Source organism: Candoia aspera, chromosome 1 (genome assembly GCF_035149785.1).
Source record: "Candoia aspera isolate rCanAsp1 chromosome 1, rCanAsp1.hap2, whole genome shotgun sequence".
Taxonomy (NCBI): Eukaryota; Metazoa; Chordata; class Lepidosauria; order Squamata; family Boidae; genus Candoia; species Candoia aspera.
The window spans coordinates 333,272,672-333,291,614 of NC_086153.1; the positions used below are offsets into that span (position 1 = coordinate 333,272,672).

Here is an 18,943-nt window from a genome sequence, read left to right on the forward strand (position 1 = left end):
AATTTAAGGAAGATTTTATTTTAAGGAAACTTATTATAAGGGGAAACAGCCATGAAATGGTTCTGAATTTATTTGAGATGACCATTTAGATCTGGCTCTACCCACCAGGTGCATCCATGTTATTTGTGACTTTGTAAGTCCTCCAGGGGGCACCAGGTTGGGGAACAGTGATTTATGGTAATCAAAAGAAGAGTAGGTTTATTCACTGTTGAAAAGTTCAGTAGGAGTGTGGAGATCTTGGCCTTCACCAGACATGCCCCCATAATACCTGGCCACCTGTCTACTTTCAGTTATGCTTATGCTTTCCAGCAGTGTTTCTCAACCTCGGCAACTTTAAGATGTGTGGACTTCAACTCCCAGAATTCCCCAGCCAGCCATGCTGGCTGGGGAATTCTGGGAGTTGAAGTCCACACATCTTAAAGTTGCCAGGGTTGAGAAACACTGCTTTGCTGGGACAGGTTGATATTTCTAACATGGGAGAAGTCAGTCGCCTGGGCTTAGATTCATAAGGAGTCTCCACTGATGCCAAGAATCAACCTCTTCTCCTTGCAGAAGAACCCTGCATTAACTCCTAGTTAGCTCCTACGTATTTTTCACTTAAAAAAAAAGTTAAGTGAATATAAAAATGGGCTTTTGTGTTCTTTTTAAACATCCCCTCTTAGGTTTCCCTAGGCATTGTGTTACATTGTTTTTAAACTTGAGTACTTCATTTGTAAGAGCCTCACGTGGCGCAGAGGGGTAGGCGGCAGTATTGCAACCGAAACTCTCCCCGCGACCCGAGTTCGATCCCAGCGGAAGCTGGATTCCCAGGTAGCCGGCTCAGCTCGACTCGGCCTCCCATCCTTCCGAGGTCGGTAAAATGAGCACCCGGCTTGCTGGGGAAGGTGGCGACTGGGGAAGGCAATGGCAAACCACCCCGCTCTATAGTCTGCCAAGAAAACGTTGTGAAAGTGGCGTCCCCCCAAAGGGTCAGGCATGACTCGGTGCTGGCACAGGGCACCTTTCGCCTTTCACCGCTTCGTTTGTACACAGTGGCTAATTATACATTCATTCTGTAAAAAGTTATCTGGATCACAGCTGCCCCTTCCTTTCTTGTGACTTTCATTTCTGTATTTCCTCCCCGTGCTGCGAACTTTGCAACTCCTTGGGGCAGGGTCCTTTTGCTAACAGAAGACCCAGGCAGGTGGGAAAGTAATAAATAATTTTGCAAACTGTCTTTGAACGCTATAACCTTTTCTGCCTTTTAAATTTTGTCTTTATGTGTGTGCCACATGCTTGGGTTTGATCCCCCTCCTCACTACCAGTTCCAGAAAATACAGCTGAAATTATTCTGGAAAGGAGAGGAAGGGAGGAAAGCCGCGAAACATTAGTAAAGCAAAAGCTACAGTACTGTATTGTCAACACTGGAAAGAATAGGTAGTGCTTTAGTGTTATTCTGAGTTGCATTGAGCATCTCATCCCACCACCACCGTCAATTCTGCAACGTAATCACATCGGAAAATTTTTTATTAGAAAACAAATTCTAAATAAGAGTTATGAATATTCATTAGGAGTGGAGATTAATATGCATAATTATGCAAATTAGACAGCAATTAAACACCAATTCTCTGGGGAAATGATTAACACAAAAGGCTTTGGAATGGAAGCATGTAATTTTGAAAGAAATTTCTGGTTAAATGAACAGTAGGGAGAGGGAAAGGGAGACAAAGATGGTGTGTTTCTCATAATAATATGCTTTAAAAAATACACGTATACAAACATAGTAGAGTTGGACTTAACAGCCTCCTTGTTATGATAGAGCTCTAGTTACTATCTGAGCATGAGATGGAAATCAAGGAATCGTTTCAAGATGAACACAAGCCCCAAATGAAACTGGTTTGCCATCTTGGTCTTGGCTGATTTCCAGATCCCATTCCAGCATCAGTCAAAGAGTGGAAATATCCTACTGGAAATGAAAGATATCTTCACACACACACGACGTTGCCTGCCAGGAATCTTTTGGACACGGAAGGGGACAGTCTTGATTCCAGGCACTGTTGATTTGCAGTCCTCTCGGAGCAGGACTGAAAATGGTCCTTCTGAGATACTCTGAAATGGCTGCAGCTGTTCAAAGGGAGGAGACCAGCGAAGGGTTGCCGTGCTATTTTTTAGTGGCTTTGTTTGTTTATTTGCAGAATTTATCCTGCTCCCATACAAGAACACTGGGCAGCTTGATGGTGGGGGGCTAATCTAAGGACACCAAAAAATGGTGGAAAAGCTTCTCCAAAAGGCAGTTAGCTCATCTCAAGCCATCTTCCTCTGCAGGGAAGCCAGGCGTACATTCTTGAACCTTCTTGTACTTTATGTCAGTATGTGAGTTGGACCTTCCCCAACTTGGCAGTCTCAAGATGCGTTGGGACTAACATTCCCAGAATTTTCAGTTGGAATGGACAATTCATAGTGTTCATGAATGTATATGATACAACAGTGGGACCTACTAAGTGGATGTCCATAACCATTTCCCAGAATCTCTAATCTGCAGCTGTACTGCTACTTCCATAACAAACACCAGGAACTAAATCTCCATATGGATGAGAAATAAAGAAATCTATTTTGCTGCAACATTTCTTCAGACTTCTGGGGAAGGAGATTTGCATTTTGCAGTCCTCATTCCCTGCCTGGGAGCAGGTGAAGTTCAGTCCGTGCTTAAATGGAATGGAGATGTCAACAAAAGAGGAAGTCTTTCTTCTTTCTGATGCCCCCTTTTGGCTTCTTTTTTTCTTTTTAGAACACAAGTGGTGGACAAGTTAGGTTTGGCTAAGAGGGGAAAGTAATTGATTTCATTAACTGTTTCCTCCCCACCCCACCCCCCACTTCACAGTTTGAGCACACTGTTTCTTTCCCCCCTCTGGTCCTGTAATGTTCTCCTGGCCATAGCAGCCACGGGGAAGATAAGTCGTGCGTGCTACAGCTCCCTTGAGATGTTCCCAACATTAAATAAAACTTGCCCTCTTACGGTTCTGCCAAACATATCAACTGAGGTTCCTTTGAAGCTGAATCGGTGTGGAAAATTTGCAAAACAGGAAAGGTCAGTGTTGGTTTGGGATTTTCATCCAAATATTTTTGTATTTGTGAAAGGAAGAGTTAACTTTGAGAAAGCCTGTCTTTTGAAGATCCTGTGGATCAAAGTAATCTTTCTTTCTTTCTTCTTTCTCTCCCCTTTCCATGGAAGGTTTGGATGAGCGACCAACCTCAGGTTCTTGGGCAACAGGAGATCAGAACAACTCCACGTTTGACCAAGTCAGGGTAAGGATTGGGAAGATCTGTTCACTGCGAGATGCAAATGGATCTTCGGGGGGGTTGTCCCCACATGTATCTTTTGAGATGGGAAGGTGAACAACCCTTTTTCCTGAAACCATAGGAAAAGTAGCCTTCCTCTTACCCTAGTTCTTACTGAGCTATTTAATTTTGAGGAATCTGTACACCTTGCCAGTTATTCTTCAGAGAGCATCCAGTCAGATGTCCTCTTAGGAAACCCATCCACAAGCAGGGGGTGAAAACAACAACAGCCTTCCCATTCTTACATGCTTAGCAGGTCATGTTCAAAGGATTTTTACCTTACTCTTCAGCTCCAAAAGCTCCCAGATCTGCTTACATACAATAATGCAAGATCAGTGCTGCTCCTTCAGGCTTATAGTCTAACACAATAAAAAAAGGATGAAGAAGGAAGTGGGAATTGACAGGCTCGAGCATCAGTTCTTAAAGTTCTATGGTAGTTCAGCTCATCAAATCAAATCAAATCTTGTATTACGGTCAAAGACTGGCACAAAGGTCATAAAATGGTCTGCTGGAATGGAAATAGTTGAGAGAGAAGAAGACCCTGATGGAACTGGTATTTTAACAGAGCTGAGGGATATTCCATGGAGCCTAACGGAATGGCTGATGCCCTCTAAGAGATAGTCCGTGGGCATTAAGGTTCTGCTTAGTTGAATGAGTTAATAATTGTTTGGTCATCTTGCTTTTGAATCTGATCTGTCTCCCAACATTAACCATCCATTGTTTGGAGCTACACTAGACTTCTTTTCTTCCCCAAGATAACAGCAGGTGAAGAGAATGGTTTAACCAGCCTCTTCTGGAGAGTACCAGATTGGGTTCTATCTCCTATGATGGAGACTTGCTGCATGTGCTGAGTTGCTGGAGCTGTTGTGATTTCCTCACCTCCCTCCATAACCCAAGTGCAGCACGGCTTCGGGGAAGAGTGTTTATTCATTGAACTTTTGTTCACTTCAGTTACAGGAGACTTGAAGCAATATGTAAGAATTTCAGCACTTCTGCTGAACTGGCTGAATCTGAGATGGACTAAAAAAGCCATCCTGGCACACATCTTTGAAAATTTACTTGTTGCAAGCCTTTGTCTACATTTACTTGGAAAATGAGGGTATAGGAATGGTTTGATGGTCAGCTGGAGTCGATCTGACCCACCCCAAGATAGCTACTCTTTACAAGACCCAACTAAATTAGATTTTGAAGGTGTATTTTGATTAGAAAATGGTTGGTTCTGGGATGCCTACCCCTTAGCCTGGTTGGTTGAGATGGGAGTGGATAGGCAGTGTGCTTCATAACTTTGTGCATATGGATGCTATTTTTTTTCCTTGTAGCAGGGTTATGGCGAAGGTTCACACTACAGTGAACACAGGGACCTGCCATCCCATAACAGCATATCTTCGTCATCATTCCTGGGGTCTGGAATAGTAGGTAAGTGTCACTGTTTGGAACAAATTTTGATGTTGTAAAATGTTGCTCATCTAGAGCTCTACCCACCTGCTGTAGTTTGGTGGGGCAGGCCCAGTTTGACTTTAGTGGAGAGAACAGATGATAGCAGAAATTACCTGAATTCTTCCTTGGTAATCTCATCAGCCTTCTGATGATGCTTTCTCAGCCTCCTCTGTTGTTGGCTCTTCTTTGACTTGTCTCTCAGCCATAACCATTTCTTAAATTTTTTTTTATCCTGCCTTTATTATTTTTATAAATAACTCAAGGCCCTAATATTCCTTCCTCCTCCTATTTTCCCCACAACAACAACCCTGTGAGGTGGGTTGGGCTGAGAGAGAGGGACTGGCCCAAGGTCACCCAGCCGGCTTTCGTGCCTCAGGCGGGACTAGAACTCTCATACTGCGCCTGATTGGCTCTTGGGCTGAGAGGGAGGGACTGGCCCAAGGTCACCCAGCCGTCTTTCATGCCTGTGGCAGGCCTAGAACTCATGGCCTCCTGGTGTCTAGCATGGAGCTTTCACCACTAGACCAAACTGGCTCTTTTCCCAATTTCCTTGTCTCATGTGTGGGAAGAAGGGAATAAGTAGGTCTTGCTCTGGGTCAAGAGAATCCTTATATTCTTAGGAATTGTTGCAGGGCTTTTTAACAAGACTGGGTGCTTCCCCCCTGCCCCCAGTGGCCTGACTGAATGGAACCAGGCAGCATCACTTTTCTTGCAGGGCTATTTCTCAAGGTCTTGTTTTTTGCTCTATTTATTGTTGTTTTAATATTTTTTATTATTATTCTTGCCCTTCTATCTCCTCCCCTCTCCCATCCATCATCGAATCCACTCCTGCATTGGTGGGCTTCAGCAAGTCGGTGGTGGTCCTCAACACCCTTTCCCTTTCATAGAAACCCAAGCCTGATCTTGTAGGTTTTTGGGGCTAAAAAAAAAAAAAGTTCTACAGGTCAGAGAGGATCATAATCTACCAAATAAATGGTAGGACTGGAGAAGAATGTACAGGTAGTCCTCGCTTAATGACCACATTTGGGACCAGAATTTTGGTTGCTAAGTGAAGTGGTCATTAAGCGAATCACTGTAGGCATTAAGCAAACCACGTGGTTGTTATGCGAATCAGGCAGCTCCCCATTGATTTTGCTTGCCAGAAGCTGGCCGGGAAGGTAAAAAATGGCGATCACTTTATAGAATTCTGGGAGTTGAAGTCCACACATCTTAAAGTTGCCAAGGTTGAGAAACACTAATATAAGGCAACATGGTGCACATTTTTGAGGTACAGTAACTGATTTTTCTCCCCCACATCTCCTAAGAGCATTTGTGAATTAATCAGTAGTAAGGAAGGAAAGCAAAGGGGTTGGTGGGAATTATTTAACTGTTAGGAAGGAAACTGAACTGCCTGAGTAGATCTCTTTCAAGTAATTATTTCTAGCAATTAACTCCTTTTCAGGGCTAAGCTTGCTAATCTAGCCAGCATTGTAACTGGTGAGCATCCTGGACAATGGTTTTTAATCTGTTCACAGTGTTCTGCTCCTCCCTCCCAACTGCCTTTAATCTCAACATGTTATCTTTCCTCCTCTGTTCCCTGGCTAGGAATTATATACTTAATAGAATGATTGGTTTTGAAAATCTCATTTTTCTCGCATATGCCATAGTCAAAAGGAAACCCTTTGTGTTCCTTGAACCATAGCCTTAAATATTCAGATGTTCGTGTTGGGCCCCAAGCTGAGTCATGTTAGCCATTTGGGGGGCAGGAGGTACAAAAGTTAACATTGCATCTTTTCTCCTGACTCTGCCAATCTTGCTGCCCTGGGGTGATCTGGCATTGTTTCTGGAAGTTAATCCTCTGAACCGGAAGCTGTTTGGGGTGTTCAGGCAAGGTCTGGCCTCTGTCCAGAATATTCAATCCTGGAATGTTGGGTTTTGCTCATGCCTATTATTACATTGGCTGTGTCCTCGCATAATGCTAAGCCAGAATTTTTCAAACATTGTATGTTGAAAGATCCAGAGTGCCTTCATTGACACAGCATGCTAAATAATAGATAGGTTCATCGATCATGGAAAGCCAAGTGCCAACCAAATAACATTTTGTGTAGATGAGCCAATGAATGCCAAACATAGTTAAACATTCTACAGGTAGTCTTCGACTTACAACCATTCGTTTAGTGACCTTTTGAAGTTACGACGGTGCTGGGAAAAGTGACTTTTGACCAGTCCTCACACTTACGATCATTGCAGAGTCCCCACAGTCATGTGTTCAAAATTTGGGCACTTGGCAACCGGCATGTATTTATGATGGTTGCGGTGTCCCGGGGTCACGTGATCACCCTTTGCAATCTTCCCAGCTGGCTTCCAACAAGCAAAAGCAATGTGGGGAGCTGAATTCACTTAATGACCATGTGATTCATTTAATGACCATGGCAAAAAGGTAGAAAATTGGGCATGGTCAAGTGATGCCTCACTTAACAACCGCTTTGCTTAGTGACCAAAGTTCCAGTCCCAGTTGTGGTCGTAAGTCAAGGTTTGCCTATTTTGACTTTTGAAAAATCCCCACGCATAATCTCCTCTCTGATGGAGAGCTAATAAGTTGTATCTTTGCATACATAGTCTTTAGTGTGAGCAGCGTACTGGGCAGAGCAAGCTAAACCATAGTTTCCATGATACATTTAAAGCTTTACCTTAGGGTAAAGGCAACAAAACCATGGTTATTGCTAACCCAAATTAAGCTTCTGTTTGGATAGTGACTCTACTTTTGCTGGAGTTAGACCAAAAAGTTCACAAATGTATGTCTGCGCAAGGCCTGTGATGAGTAGATCTGGAATTCTTAGTTTTTCCAACCTACTTATTGGATTAATTGCCTTCTCTCCTCCCCCCCACCCCCACAACCAATCTGTCCCCTTATTAAGAATTCTTAACCCTTTCAGAAACTGACATCCTTTAGTTTAGAGATGCAATCAAGATTCAGCATTGCCTTCTTCCTGCTAAGGCAACCTGCTTCCAAGCCAAAATGCAGTGTTTCTCAACCTTGGCCACTTTAAGATGTGTGGACTTCAACTCCCAGAGTTCCCCAGCCAGCCTTGGGGAACACTGCCATAATGTGTTAGTTCCATGCACAGAGCCAAACACATTTTCCGTTTTATGCGTACCTCTTACTGACCACCCTTACAGGCCTAGCAGCGTAGAGTTCATCATACTTCCCTGAAGTTGCTGTAGCAGCGGTGCATTTAAAATTAAATGGGCAAATATAAGAGTTGCCTGATGGGAAGAAAGATACTGGGACTGTACCAGTATTCCAGAACAAGCTGGTTGCGGGGGGGGGGGGGCGGCAAGGAAGGAAGAATGGCTGCAGTTCTCTCCTCCCACCATCCCCACTTCATGTCTAAGCCGCAGCCCTGATTTAAAGGCATCCGTGTGTGAACTCCCAGTGGGCGTAGCAAATTGCCTGTGCTGAGCACACCTGTTCTCCACTGATGAAATCCATTGTCAAATGGAGGAAGATCCTAAAGCTCTGCTGTCATTGGTGTTTCTATCTGCAGCTTTACTTTAATTTGGTCCATTGGTTGCAGCTCCAAATGTTTTGTGTGTATGTGTGTGCAAGCATGCATGCATGCAGCTAGGGCCATTACCTCGATCGTATTGCAACTCTGCAGAAACGATTCGTGGCAATTCATCGTTGCCGTGTGCCAAAATCAAGAAATGCCTACATGCAAAGCCCCATAGAATTTCCATTTTGACTGCCTCTTTGTAATAATGACCCAGCTATGATCCGTCATTTGCATCCTAATGGCCCTTACATGGTTCAGATTTCTTATTTAACAACGATCAGTCGTTGGGCTAGCCCTTTGTTATTTCCGTTTCATTTCTATTTGAAAAAATAAATATATTTGTATTTTAATTCAGCTCCCAAAGGCTTTGAAAAGGAGCCAAAGGTACTAATGAGAGAATCTGACAATTTCCATTTCGCTCAGCTGTTTATTTTCCCAGTCTTAAGATTATTTTGCCTGGTTTCCTCCCCAGTTTATGAATTTTCAAGAGAATCTGCATAAAAATTTGCATGCATTTTGTGCAGTTTTTCCTCATATATCTACTTTTGTATGCAATTTTCCAATACGTGCATTCTTTAGGAGCGATTTCTCACTAAGGGTTGGCTTTACCCAAATAGCCCAATTTTTTAAATTCACAATTTCAGTGTGTGATTGTTGTCTAGTTTGTACAGAACTTAAAGATGTAAGAATTATATAATCCTTTTATATAATGCAGTTGATTATATAATTCTATTAACTCAGTTAAAATGTTTGCCATACAAATGTTCTTCCCCATTTCCAGCCAAAAGAGAACTTATGAGACCCAATGGGCATAAGGTTGTGGGTAGATTATGGGCATCCCCTCCCCATGTTGTAGCCGCAGGGAGTCACCAAAATTGTACTTCTGAAATTGGGCTGCAAAAACATTGATTTTCAGGGATACAAAGTGCCCTCTCCTTTTTTTTTTCCTTTTTGCTAAAATACGGGGTGAAATGAGTACATTTGAAGTACTTGGTGTATCTGTTTTGTCTCCCCAAACTGGGTGAACATTTCACCTTCACTCCTTTCAGGAACATCATTCAGTCACCCACCATGTCCCCTGCAGCACTCGGAGGCCAAGGGGGAAAAAATAACATTAAATTAAAAATTAAAGTACAAATGCCCAGCCAGAAAGATAATATTAACTTGGACTTACTAGCAAATACATGCCAATTTATTTTTTTAAAAAATGGACTCGCTCCGAGCCAGGAACTAATTTCTAAAGTGCTTTATTTCCTGGGCTAGGAGAGTTGAGAAAGAGGAATATTTTCCCCCGCTCATTTTCTGCCACTCTTATCCTGATCTTGTCAGGATTAGTTCCTGCGCACAGCTAAAGAAACACCAGCCTGGAAGGAAGAATGTTTCCATTTGCTTTTCGAATGCTCCTGAACTTCTCTGTTGTGTTTTTACCCCAGTCAGCAGAGTGGCAAAAACCACCAGGGCTATTTTTGTGCTGGGAGGGGGGGAGGAGAATGAGGGCAGTCATATGGCAAAATTAGTTCCTAAACCGCTTTTAAAAAATTAGGTCAGTTAAAAGATTTCGCCCTACAACCTTTTGACCTCCCATTTACTTAAAGCTAAGCCTCTCAAATGAATGGGAATGTGGGTGGCATAATGCCCTTTGGTTGATGAATAGCGTCCTACCACCCCCGGGTCTTCCAACCAGCACGTTTTGGGAAAGGCACTTTCAGCCTTGATGGCAGGGTGACTGCTCTGAAGACCATCTTCTGCGACACTGGTGGGCTTCCTGGTGCAGCTGGTGGGCCATGGTGAGAACACGCTGCTGGACAAGATGGGCCAGGGGTCCAGTCCAGCAGAGCACCATTTAGGTCTACGTGAATGACATCTATTTTAGTGTGAGTTTTCAACATGGGAGAAGTAGCTGGAATCATCTGAGCTCCAAGACATGTCGTTGGTCATGTGTAAAAGTCCAACAGCCTCTAAGTCTTGAAACAAATGCCATGAAGCTGGGGGGAAAGGTGCAGAAAGCAGGTCCTGAAAGACAGAGTGGTCTTCCCCAAGGCTCTGATAATTCAATGGAACCTCCTCTATGAAGGCAGTTAAGAGAGTTAGTTGCTCCTGCTCTGGCAGGAGCAACCAGTGAAGGTTGGGTCCTGCTTCTGAGCCCCCTCTCCCCACCAACACAGGCTGGCTCTCCATGAAAAACAAACTTTGAATTAGATGGAATGAAGGGGTTCAGCCAGCAAATGGTTAGGAGATTGCAATGTACAGTAATAGCAAGATCATCGGACAGGGAAAAAGCTGGGTTTGAATCCTTATGATATCTTTGGCCAGCACTCCATCTTACCCTGATTAGATTACTTGGAGGATCAAAACCTTAGAAGTGGGGAGAGATATCAACTACTGCAGCCTAATTTGTGGGGGGGGGGAGTGGGAGACTAACAAGCAAAAAAGAAGGCAGATCCTGTGAAGATTTTGGAAAGTGGTGAAAGCAGTCTCTGAGCTGTCCTGACTTTCTTGCCTTTTAAAGATGGTAACTGACACTAAACTTCTTGATTCTTATCTCCATATGTTAGAAGTGCAATCTGAGGTTTGTACCTGTGTGTATACATCAGTGAGAGTGTGATTTCGGCATGCACTCTTTCCTGTGGGTGTAAAATGGATGTTTAATGTTACATCTATGCCCTGTAAATACCCTGTCTGTGTAGAAAACATCGCTCCTGTTTCTAGAATAAAGGGGCCCACAGAAAGATGTTTTATTTCATTTCCTTACAAGATTTGGCATAGAAGGAACTGGGAGTTTTTAGCAGAGGGAGTAAGTGTGGTTATAGATGCTTCATCCATGTCTCAAATAAGGTTTAGCCCAGGGCCACAGAAATAATAATACTTTATTGATGCAATATGCAGTAGCACAGAAGAGTTCTCAGAAGAAATGGAGAAGATGGGGTCTTCTCAGCTAGAATATGGAAAAGGGGTCTTTTCTGCTAAAGTCTGGAGAAGATGGGGTCTTCTCAGCTAGAATATGGAAAAGGGGTCTTTTCTGCTAAAGTCTGGAGAAGATGGGGTCTTCTCAGCTAGAATATGGAAAAGGGGTCTTTTCTGCTAAAGTCTGGAGAAGATGGGGTCTTCTCAGCTAGAATATGGAAAAGGGGTCTTTTCTGCTAAAGTCTGGAGAAGATGGGGTCTTCTCAGCTAGAAATTTGTACTGTAGGAATAAAGGTGTTACCTCTTGTGTGTTCCTGGAATATGGTTAGAAAGCACCCTTAATGCTGGTTTGAGAAGGTCTGTTTTGGTTGTTGGTAGGGAAGTGCAATTATTTGGATCCAGAACTGAAAAGGTGCCACAGATATACGGCTGCTACACATACCAGCACCTCCTCTCAGAAGCTGTGTCTTTTTCTGGGCTCACGTAGAGCCAGGAAAATACCCTTTTGAGTTATGGAGGCGCCCAGATGATGCAACAAGCTGCTCCAGAGCAGGCAGGGGTGTGCTATTGATACCTCCTTAACTCAAATGTATATTTTCCTGCAATCCTGCAGCAACAACGCAAGCCTGTGAAAATGTGGACTTCTTTAAGGATGCGCCAACTGTTGCAATGCTCCCACCTCCATAGCAGCTTTCTGGCTTCAGATCCAAAGGGTTTTGCATCCCTCGATGCTGGTGTTCCAACAAGATTATCACACGTCTTCCCTGCAGGGCCGCAGCAGATGAGCAAATTCTTTGTTTTCTTACTGTATTCTGACTTACGTGGCCATTTGTGATAATTTTCCCCCAGCACTTCCCATTTCCTCCCAGCAGATTGGACGTGAAAATAAATGCAGAATTCTCCTTATCAGCACCTGTTGGGAAACTATTGGGGAACCCCCGTGTACATAAATAGGCTGCCTTGAGGTATTCTTGAATTATGTCTATTTTTAACCCTGACTTGAGTTTTAGAACGTTGCATTTGGTTTTGAGAGTGTCTGATTAAAAAGATGCAACAGAATTGGAAGATGCTTTCAAGGACGCTTAGTCCCCCCACAAGGAGACACATGTGCTGCCAGTTTTGGGATACAACTATCCTAATATTTCCCCAGACAGACTTTTTTCCCTTGTTTCTTGATCTCTAGGAAAAGGTACAGAAAGAGGCACCTACCCATTTGGAAGAGATGCCGGCATGCCAGCTATCAATCAGGTAAGCAGTGCTACTTATTTATCTTAATTAATTAATTAATTAATTAATTAATTTCAAACATGTTTCAATAAAAGATTTATTCTGCAAAGTTTTGATCTCTTAGAGCTCACAAGCAGAACAAGGAAGCTTCACTTTTCCTCTATGGTGCATTATAAACTTATGAATTGGAAAGGACCTTATAGGTCATCTAGTCCAACCCCCTGCTCATTTTGGAAAACACCACGGGAGGCTATTTAACCCCCATTTGAAAAGGGGGAGTCACTATCCAAGCCTCCTACAAGGGGGAATCCACCATTCACCTGTTGGCTGTCCAGCTTTCAAATCTAGACTAGCTCTGGCCTTCCACACTGTTTATCCAAGAGAAATCTGCTAGACCAGACCAAGTCCAGCTAATCCAGCATCCATTTTTCTCAACTCTGATCAGGATCTGGGGAGTTTCACAAGCAGGATCTGAAGGGAACAGCCCTTATTTTGACTGTCCTGAGATCTGCTACTAGTTTATACTGTCCCTGCAAATGGAGTTTGCATTACATTCTCATGTCCGAATACCTTTGGGCTTCACTTCTTTGTGTTTGCCTGCCCCTCCTTTAAAAAGCGAGTCTCTTTTGCTGCAGCATAAAAATGCAATGAGAGCCAGTTTGGTGTTAAGGTACCAGGGTAGAAACCAGGAGACTGTGAGTTCTAGTCCTGCCTTAGGAACGAAGCCAGCTGGGTGATCACTCTCTCTCAGCCCCAGGAAGGAGGCAATGGCAAACCACTTTGGAAAAACCTTGCCAAGAAAACTTCAGGGACTCGTCCAGGCAGAATCAGACACGATTTAACGGATTAAATAAATAAATATGCAATAAATAAAATTAAAATATGCGTATCAAGCTGCTAGCCATCCCAGCCAGACAAAGAGTGCATAAATTAATTGTGTTGAAAGAATGATTTCATCTTGAAAGAATTTTGTATTTAGCTCGATTGAGCTTCTGTGTTCAAGAGCTGTCTGTCTCTGAGCATTGTAAGCTGGTACCTCCTTGGTCTCCTTGTGGGTTTCTTACAGTCAGCCCAGGGTGCTGGGTTAAATGAACCTGGAGACTCACCCTTCATGGTTTATGTTACAATCTGTGGACACAGGGATGAGGTTCAGGCAAAAGACTTGTTGAAAGGATCGGGCGCTACACTAGTAATTATTTGCAACTTGATGTTCTCTAAATATTTTGGGTGATAACTCTCATCATTCCCAATGGGTATGTCAGCTGGGAATTACAGCTGTTATCCCCAACCAACACATTTGGCGGGTGCTAGGTTGGGGAAGGGAGTCTGCGGTGAGTAATGGCTCCATTTTATACACATCAGCTTCTTGCTCTCCCATCTCATCCCCACCTGTTCCTGTCTGAGCAGAGCTGTGCGGCAGGCAGACACGCTTGCATCTAAATCCTTCCTTTCTTCTAAAGGAAAAATCAGTTAACATCATAAAATGGTGGCAGGAGAAAGAAGAGGGTTTTTCAAAATGTTAGACCAATTTTTCCAAAACTTCTGAGACAGGAGGATTTTTTTTTTTTTTTTTTTGGCTTCTGCATTTCAAAGCAGATGTGCGAGGACCGCTATGAGTGCCAAAGTGGAAATAATTTTAAAAACAGAACAGGAGACTTGCCAGCCGGCCATGTGTTTAAATAGTGTGGGCTTGGAGTTGCCTTTTTTTTTTTTTAATTCGTTTTCTGGTAGGAGGAGAGAGGCATAATTGAAAGGGTGACGTCATGAATGGAATAGTCAGTGGGGAAAGCAAAGCTCTTGCTGGGCTGCAATGATGCAGACCATAAATCAGGGCCAAGGAACCATAGTGTAAGTTGCTTAGGCGAATGGTCTGCCAAGTCCAACATTATTGGCGAGACACAGTATAAACATCTGCAGCATCAGCTCCTCAATGGTAGACTGCTTCTGAACAGGGAGTTTTCATCCCCCCCCCTTACTGGTTACTGGTCATGTAAGAACTGATAGAGGTAAGCATTCTGATGAGACCAACCGGGTGTCTCTCAGATTGTCCTCAAGCAAGACACTAAAAAGGAACAGTTGCCCTTTACTGTTTGTCTCCCAATTTCTAACATTTAGAGTAGAAATGAGCCCCTGGCATCCTATTTGTGACATTCCAAGGCCTTGCTGCCAAATCTTAAGTAATGCCTTTTTTTCTTTTTCGAAATTAAAAGAGGAAGTCCCACCTCTTGCTTGCTTGCTTATGTATTTATTTGGAAAACTTATATGGCTACCTGTCTTATGCATGATAACCCTAGGTAGCTCACATCAACATGCAATAAAAAGAAAACCCCACCAGAGACATTATACTTCCCACCACAGTCCCACAAGATCCCCCCAAATCTACATTTGAGCTCACTTCTATCCTAGACCAGTGCTTGGGTGAAAAGCCAGGTCTTCATGACCCTCTGGATGGCTAAGATAGTGGGAACCCTCTGAACCTTTAATTGCCCCCATCAATTCCTTCCTTCCTTCCTTCCTTCCTTCCTTCCTTCCTTCCTTCCTTCCTTCCTTCCTTCCTTCCTTCCTTCCTTCCTATGTACCTACATGACAGCAGACAATCTCTAAACCATTTACATTTCCTCTTAAGCCCTCCCCCACCCCAAAAAAATACAGCCTGGCCTTTGGCAGAGGGTTTCCTGTGGCTTTCTGGATGGTCAAGTTGTATCTGAACACCACAAAAGATACCTATCCTGGTTTGGAGAACTGCTGTGCCAGCGGAACAGGGAGGTGCCACACTTAAGTAGCACGGCTAAGAAGGCTATCAGAAAAGCCGAGTTGCTGTAACCAAGCAGATTTGTCTAGCCCGATATTCTGTTTCCAGGAGGGGCTGGATAAGATACCCAAGGGGTTCAAGATGTGGTGATCAGGTTCAGCACCACTGAGTATGGAATGTGCACTTTCTAATCATACCAGTTTTGTATCTGAGCTCTGAAAATACAGTAAATGTAATAAGCCACTTTTTTGAGGAAAGACTAAAGGCCCATTTGGCTTGGTGTCCTGTCTCCAGCCCCACCAGGCCAAATGTCTTGGGAAGCATCATAAACAGAGCAAAGATTTAGTTGCTGTTCTGTTTGTTCCCAGCATCTGGTAAACAAGACTTTTGCAGCTAATACACAAATCAGTGGAACCTCCATGTTCAGAGGCATCTAACTGAGGCCACTCTTCAGACAAGCTGTATGTTTGGTCAGAACTAGCAAGGTTCAGCCATATCTGTTTTACATGGGTCTGCAAATGAATGGTCCTCACCAGCCACAGAAGTTTTCCTTTTTAACTTCTCTTTAGCTATAAAAGCCAGACTCTGGAGACTATAGTGGTAGGAATTATAGTCCCCAAGCTGGAGAGTACCATTTGTCCAAAGGTGAGGAACCTGTGGCCTACCAGATGTTGCTAAACTACAACTGCCAGCATCCTTTCCTATTGGCCATGCTGGATGGGACTGTATGTCTTGGACTGCAACCCCTGTGCTCCTGCAGAGGTTGAGTCCATCATACCTGGAGGCTATGATTGGGGAAGGTTGCTATGGATTTCTGCCAAATTAGCAAAGGTGTGAAAGCACTAGACTAGCCAAACAGGAATATAAACCTAGCAATGTCTCTCACATGTGTCCACACCTGGCGCTTGGCTTCTCCTCGTTTTGAAAAACCATGTTCTGCAGGAGATTTGGGTTTTGTTCAGGCTGTGATGGTGCACTCTCATTTTTCTTGTTTCTGCAGCCTGGCTTTCTGCCTAGTGAAATGGGGATTTCGAGTCCCAGCACGCTTTCCCCAACGGGGGTGAAGGGAAGCTCGCAATACTACCCATATACCAACAACCCTCGCAGGAGAGTTGCAGACAGCAACATAGGTATGTGGCCTTGGTGGAGGGTGTTGGCTGGAGCAGTTGCCCTTGTGGGGTGTGCATTGCAGAAGCTTTTAGTTGCAAGGGAGGAAGGCAACACATGCCTTCTGCCAGGGTCTCACTGCAGCCCTTCCATAAAATGCCTTTGTGGTTTAACATGTAGCGTGAAAACCCAACCACAGGAACATCTGCAGGATGGGGTAGTGGTGGTGGGATGGTCAAAAAAGTCAAGATAACGTCCACGACCATGTGGTTGCAGCCCCATCCCTTTTTTGAAAAAGGGCAGAGCATGGATTGCACAGATGTAGCCACCACCTTGAGTCCCCCCCAGACATGTGTGTGGCTGCTATGCTTGGTGGACGACATGCTGAAATGCCGTCTTCTCTGCGCTAACTTGGCATTCCCCAGCCTGGGAGTCGAAAGAAAGTCGGCTGTCTCAGGATAAGCCTTGGCTGCACAGAAGAAACATTGCCAGCATGATAATGCCCCCTGCTTTTGCTGGGCTTTTGGTGGGACGGTGCAGAGCTCCTCAAAGACCCACAGCTTCCCTGCCCTACAGAACAGCAGCTCCTCCCAGCCTGTAGGACCCTGTAGAAGAGAGTTTGCATTCCACATCCAAGTGACCAGAGAAAATTGTGTCTTAAAAGAATTTGGTAAAGGATGCTTTTGGCTTGAAACATCTTGTGCTGGCTGGGGTGCACTTTTACCTAAGGGGAGCAGTGATCCCAGTGCAGTGGATGAGGGCAGAAGGGCCTTTATAAAGTTCCTTCCCACAACTTGTATGCAAGGGTACGTTACCTCTAGACAATGAGCCTCCTTTGAATCCTTGTGGCCGAGAGCCATGAATAGACCAAAGTATGAATTTGTCTAGTCACTTTTTAAAGCCAGTGGACAGTGAGTTCCCATAATATCATTAGAAGCTGTATTGAGACGTTGGGGATATATTCTCTTTCAGATGATTGTTTTGCTGCCATTGGATGACCCAAGGTTCTAATATTTTGAGACAGAGAGAGAGAGAAAAATATATTCACACTGTAGATCAGCTCTCCCCAAACTGGTGTCCCTCTCGATGTGCTGTGACCACAAGTCTTAAGAAAGTGAAGGTCATGCTGGTTGGGAATTTGGGGAGTTAGGGCCCCGACACACCTGGAGAGGTACCAGTATAGAAAGAAAGGCTCTAACCAGTTTGGTGATGCTAACTTGTAGGGTCTGTGTCCCAAACCCTACAAGGTATGTTTCCCTGTCCAGTGATTCTACCAGGTATGGTCCTGGGTCTCCAAAACAGGTGTTGCCTTACCACTGAGGCATGGCGTGTCATTGATGCTATGTAATAACAGCAGCAGCAGCAATATTTATTTTACAGAGGGAAATAGCCATGTACACTTGTTAAAACAGAAACAATCATTTTGTGACCCTGTAAAGCAGGGTTTCCTAAACTGTGAGGTGCAGACAGAGTCCAGGGGAGGTGTGAAGAACCTTTTAGTATATTGTTGCTCTAAATCCACCTTTCCGAGTTTCATTGCTTTGTTTCCATTGTTGGTTTGTGTTCATTTTGGTGTTTGGAATTTTAGGGGAGGTGTATACATTAAGATTACACTAAAGGGAGGTGCGATGGCAAAAGGTTTAGAAACCCCTGCTGTAAAGTTTTCAGTGGAATCCATGAGTCCCAGAAACCTTTGCCTTATTAAAGAGTAACAACATTATTGTCATTTTAACAACAGTACTACTGTACAATGAAAACACAGTAGTCCAAATGTCATTATTACTACATCCCATCTTTCCCATCAAGAAACTGAAGCTGGCAGGTATGGTCCCTCCTTCCAGTTTTATTCACCTACTGGCTTTGCAAGGTGGGTTCTGCTGAGAGAAGGGGGCCATCGTAAGGCAGTACACAGAGCTTTACTAATCAAGATGGGATTTGAATCCAGATCTCTTCATATTCCTCCATCCACTTCATCATGCGGGGCATGAAACAAATGGAGAGGGCCAGAAGATAAGTGAGCTGGGTGGGACCACTTCCTGAAAGAAACATCTTCAGGTGCTCTGGGCTTTGGGAAGCTCAGCCAGCTGCCTGGAATCCTGCAGCCCCATTGCTTTGAGGTCAGTCCCCAAGAAAGCTACAAGCAACATCAACTAGAGAAGCTTGACTTGACAAAAAATGAATTGGAGTCTCATAGGAATGTTTTGAGAGACCTTCCAGCAGACCCAAGTCCAAGCTCCATGTAAATATTCCCTTTGTTCTCCCCCACCTGCTGGATGGGTGCCTTGGCCGATTCAGCCACGCACAGGGCGGGTGCTTGGAGATCTTTCTTTAAAAAGCCAACCTCCCAAATCTTTTCAAGCCCCCCGCCTGCTCTTTATGAGGTGGAATGGAGGTAGTTGCTCGGTTTTGCCTTCAGGAGAACTCGGACATCTGGCATTCATTGATGGAAAAGAATCTCAGGAATGGAGACCTTTTAGTGAATGCAGCCGTGTGGCTTTCTCTCCGCCACTCAGCTGCAAGGGCCAAAGGTGGGGGAGAAATCAGGCGTTTGCAGTCATTATTAATGTATATAATGCTGTCTGGGTAGGTGGTGTTTCTCAAAGAGCAGGTGTGCAAGTCCCTAACCCCTCCCCCTGGGCATACCATTTAAAATGGACCCAGG

The 18,943-nt window shown here is 44.1% G+C and overlaps 1 protein-coding gene across 4 annotated transcripts in view; it reads left to right on the forward strand.

Annotated features, from left to right (window-relative positions):
• Positions 1-18,943, forward strand: part of TCF3 (transcription factor 3) — a 109,149-nt gene that overhangs the window by 40,690 nt on the left and 49,516 nt on the right. For 3 of the 4 annotated variants that reach the window (XM_063290772.1, XM_063290774.1, XM_063290773.1), the window contains exons 4-7: positions 3,212-3,285; positions 4,638-4,734; positions 12,379-12,443; positions 16,175-16,304. In XM_063290772.1, coding sequence (XP_063146842.1) covers positions 3,212-3,285; positions 4,638-4,734; positions 12,379-12,443; positions 16,175-16,304 — 366 coding nt within the window. The remainder of the gene's footprint in view (positions 1-3,211; positions 3,286-4,637; positions 4,735-12,378; positions 12,444-16,174; positions 16,305-18,943) is intronic. The other variant, XM_063290775.1, reaches the window with a different exon arrangement.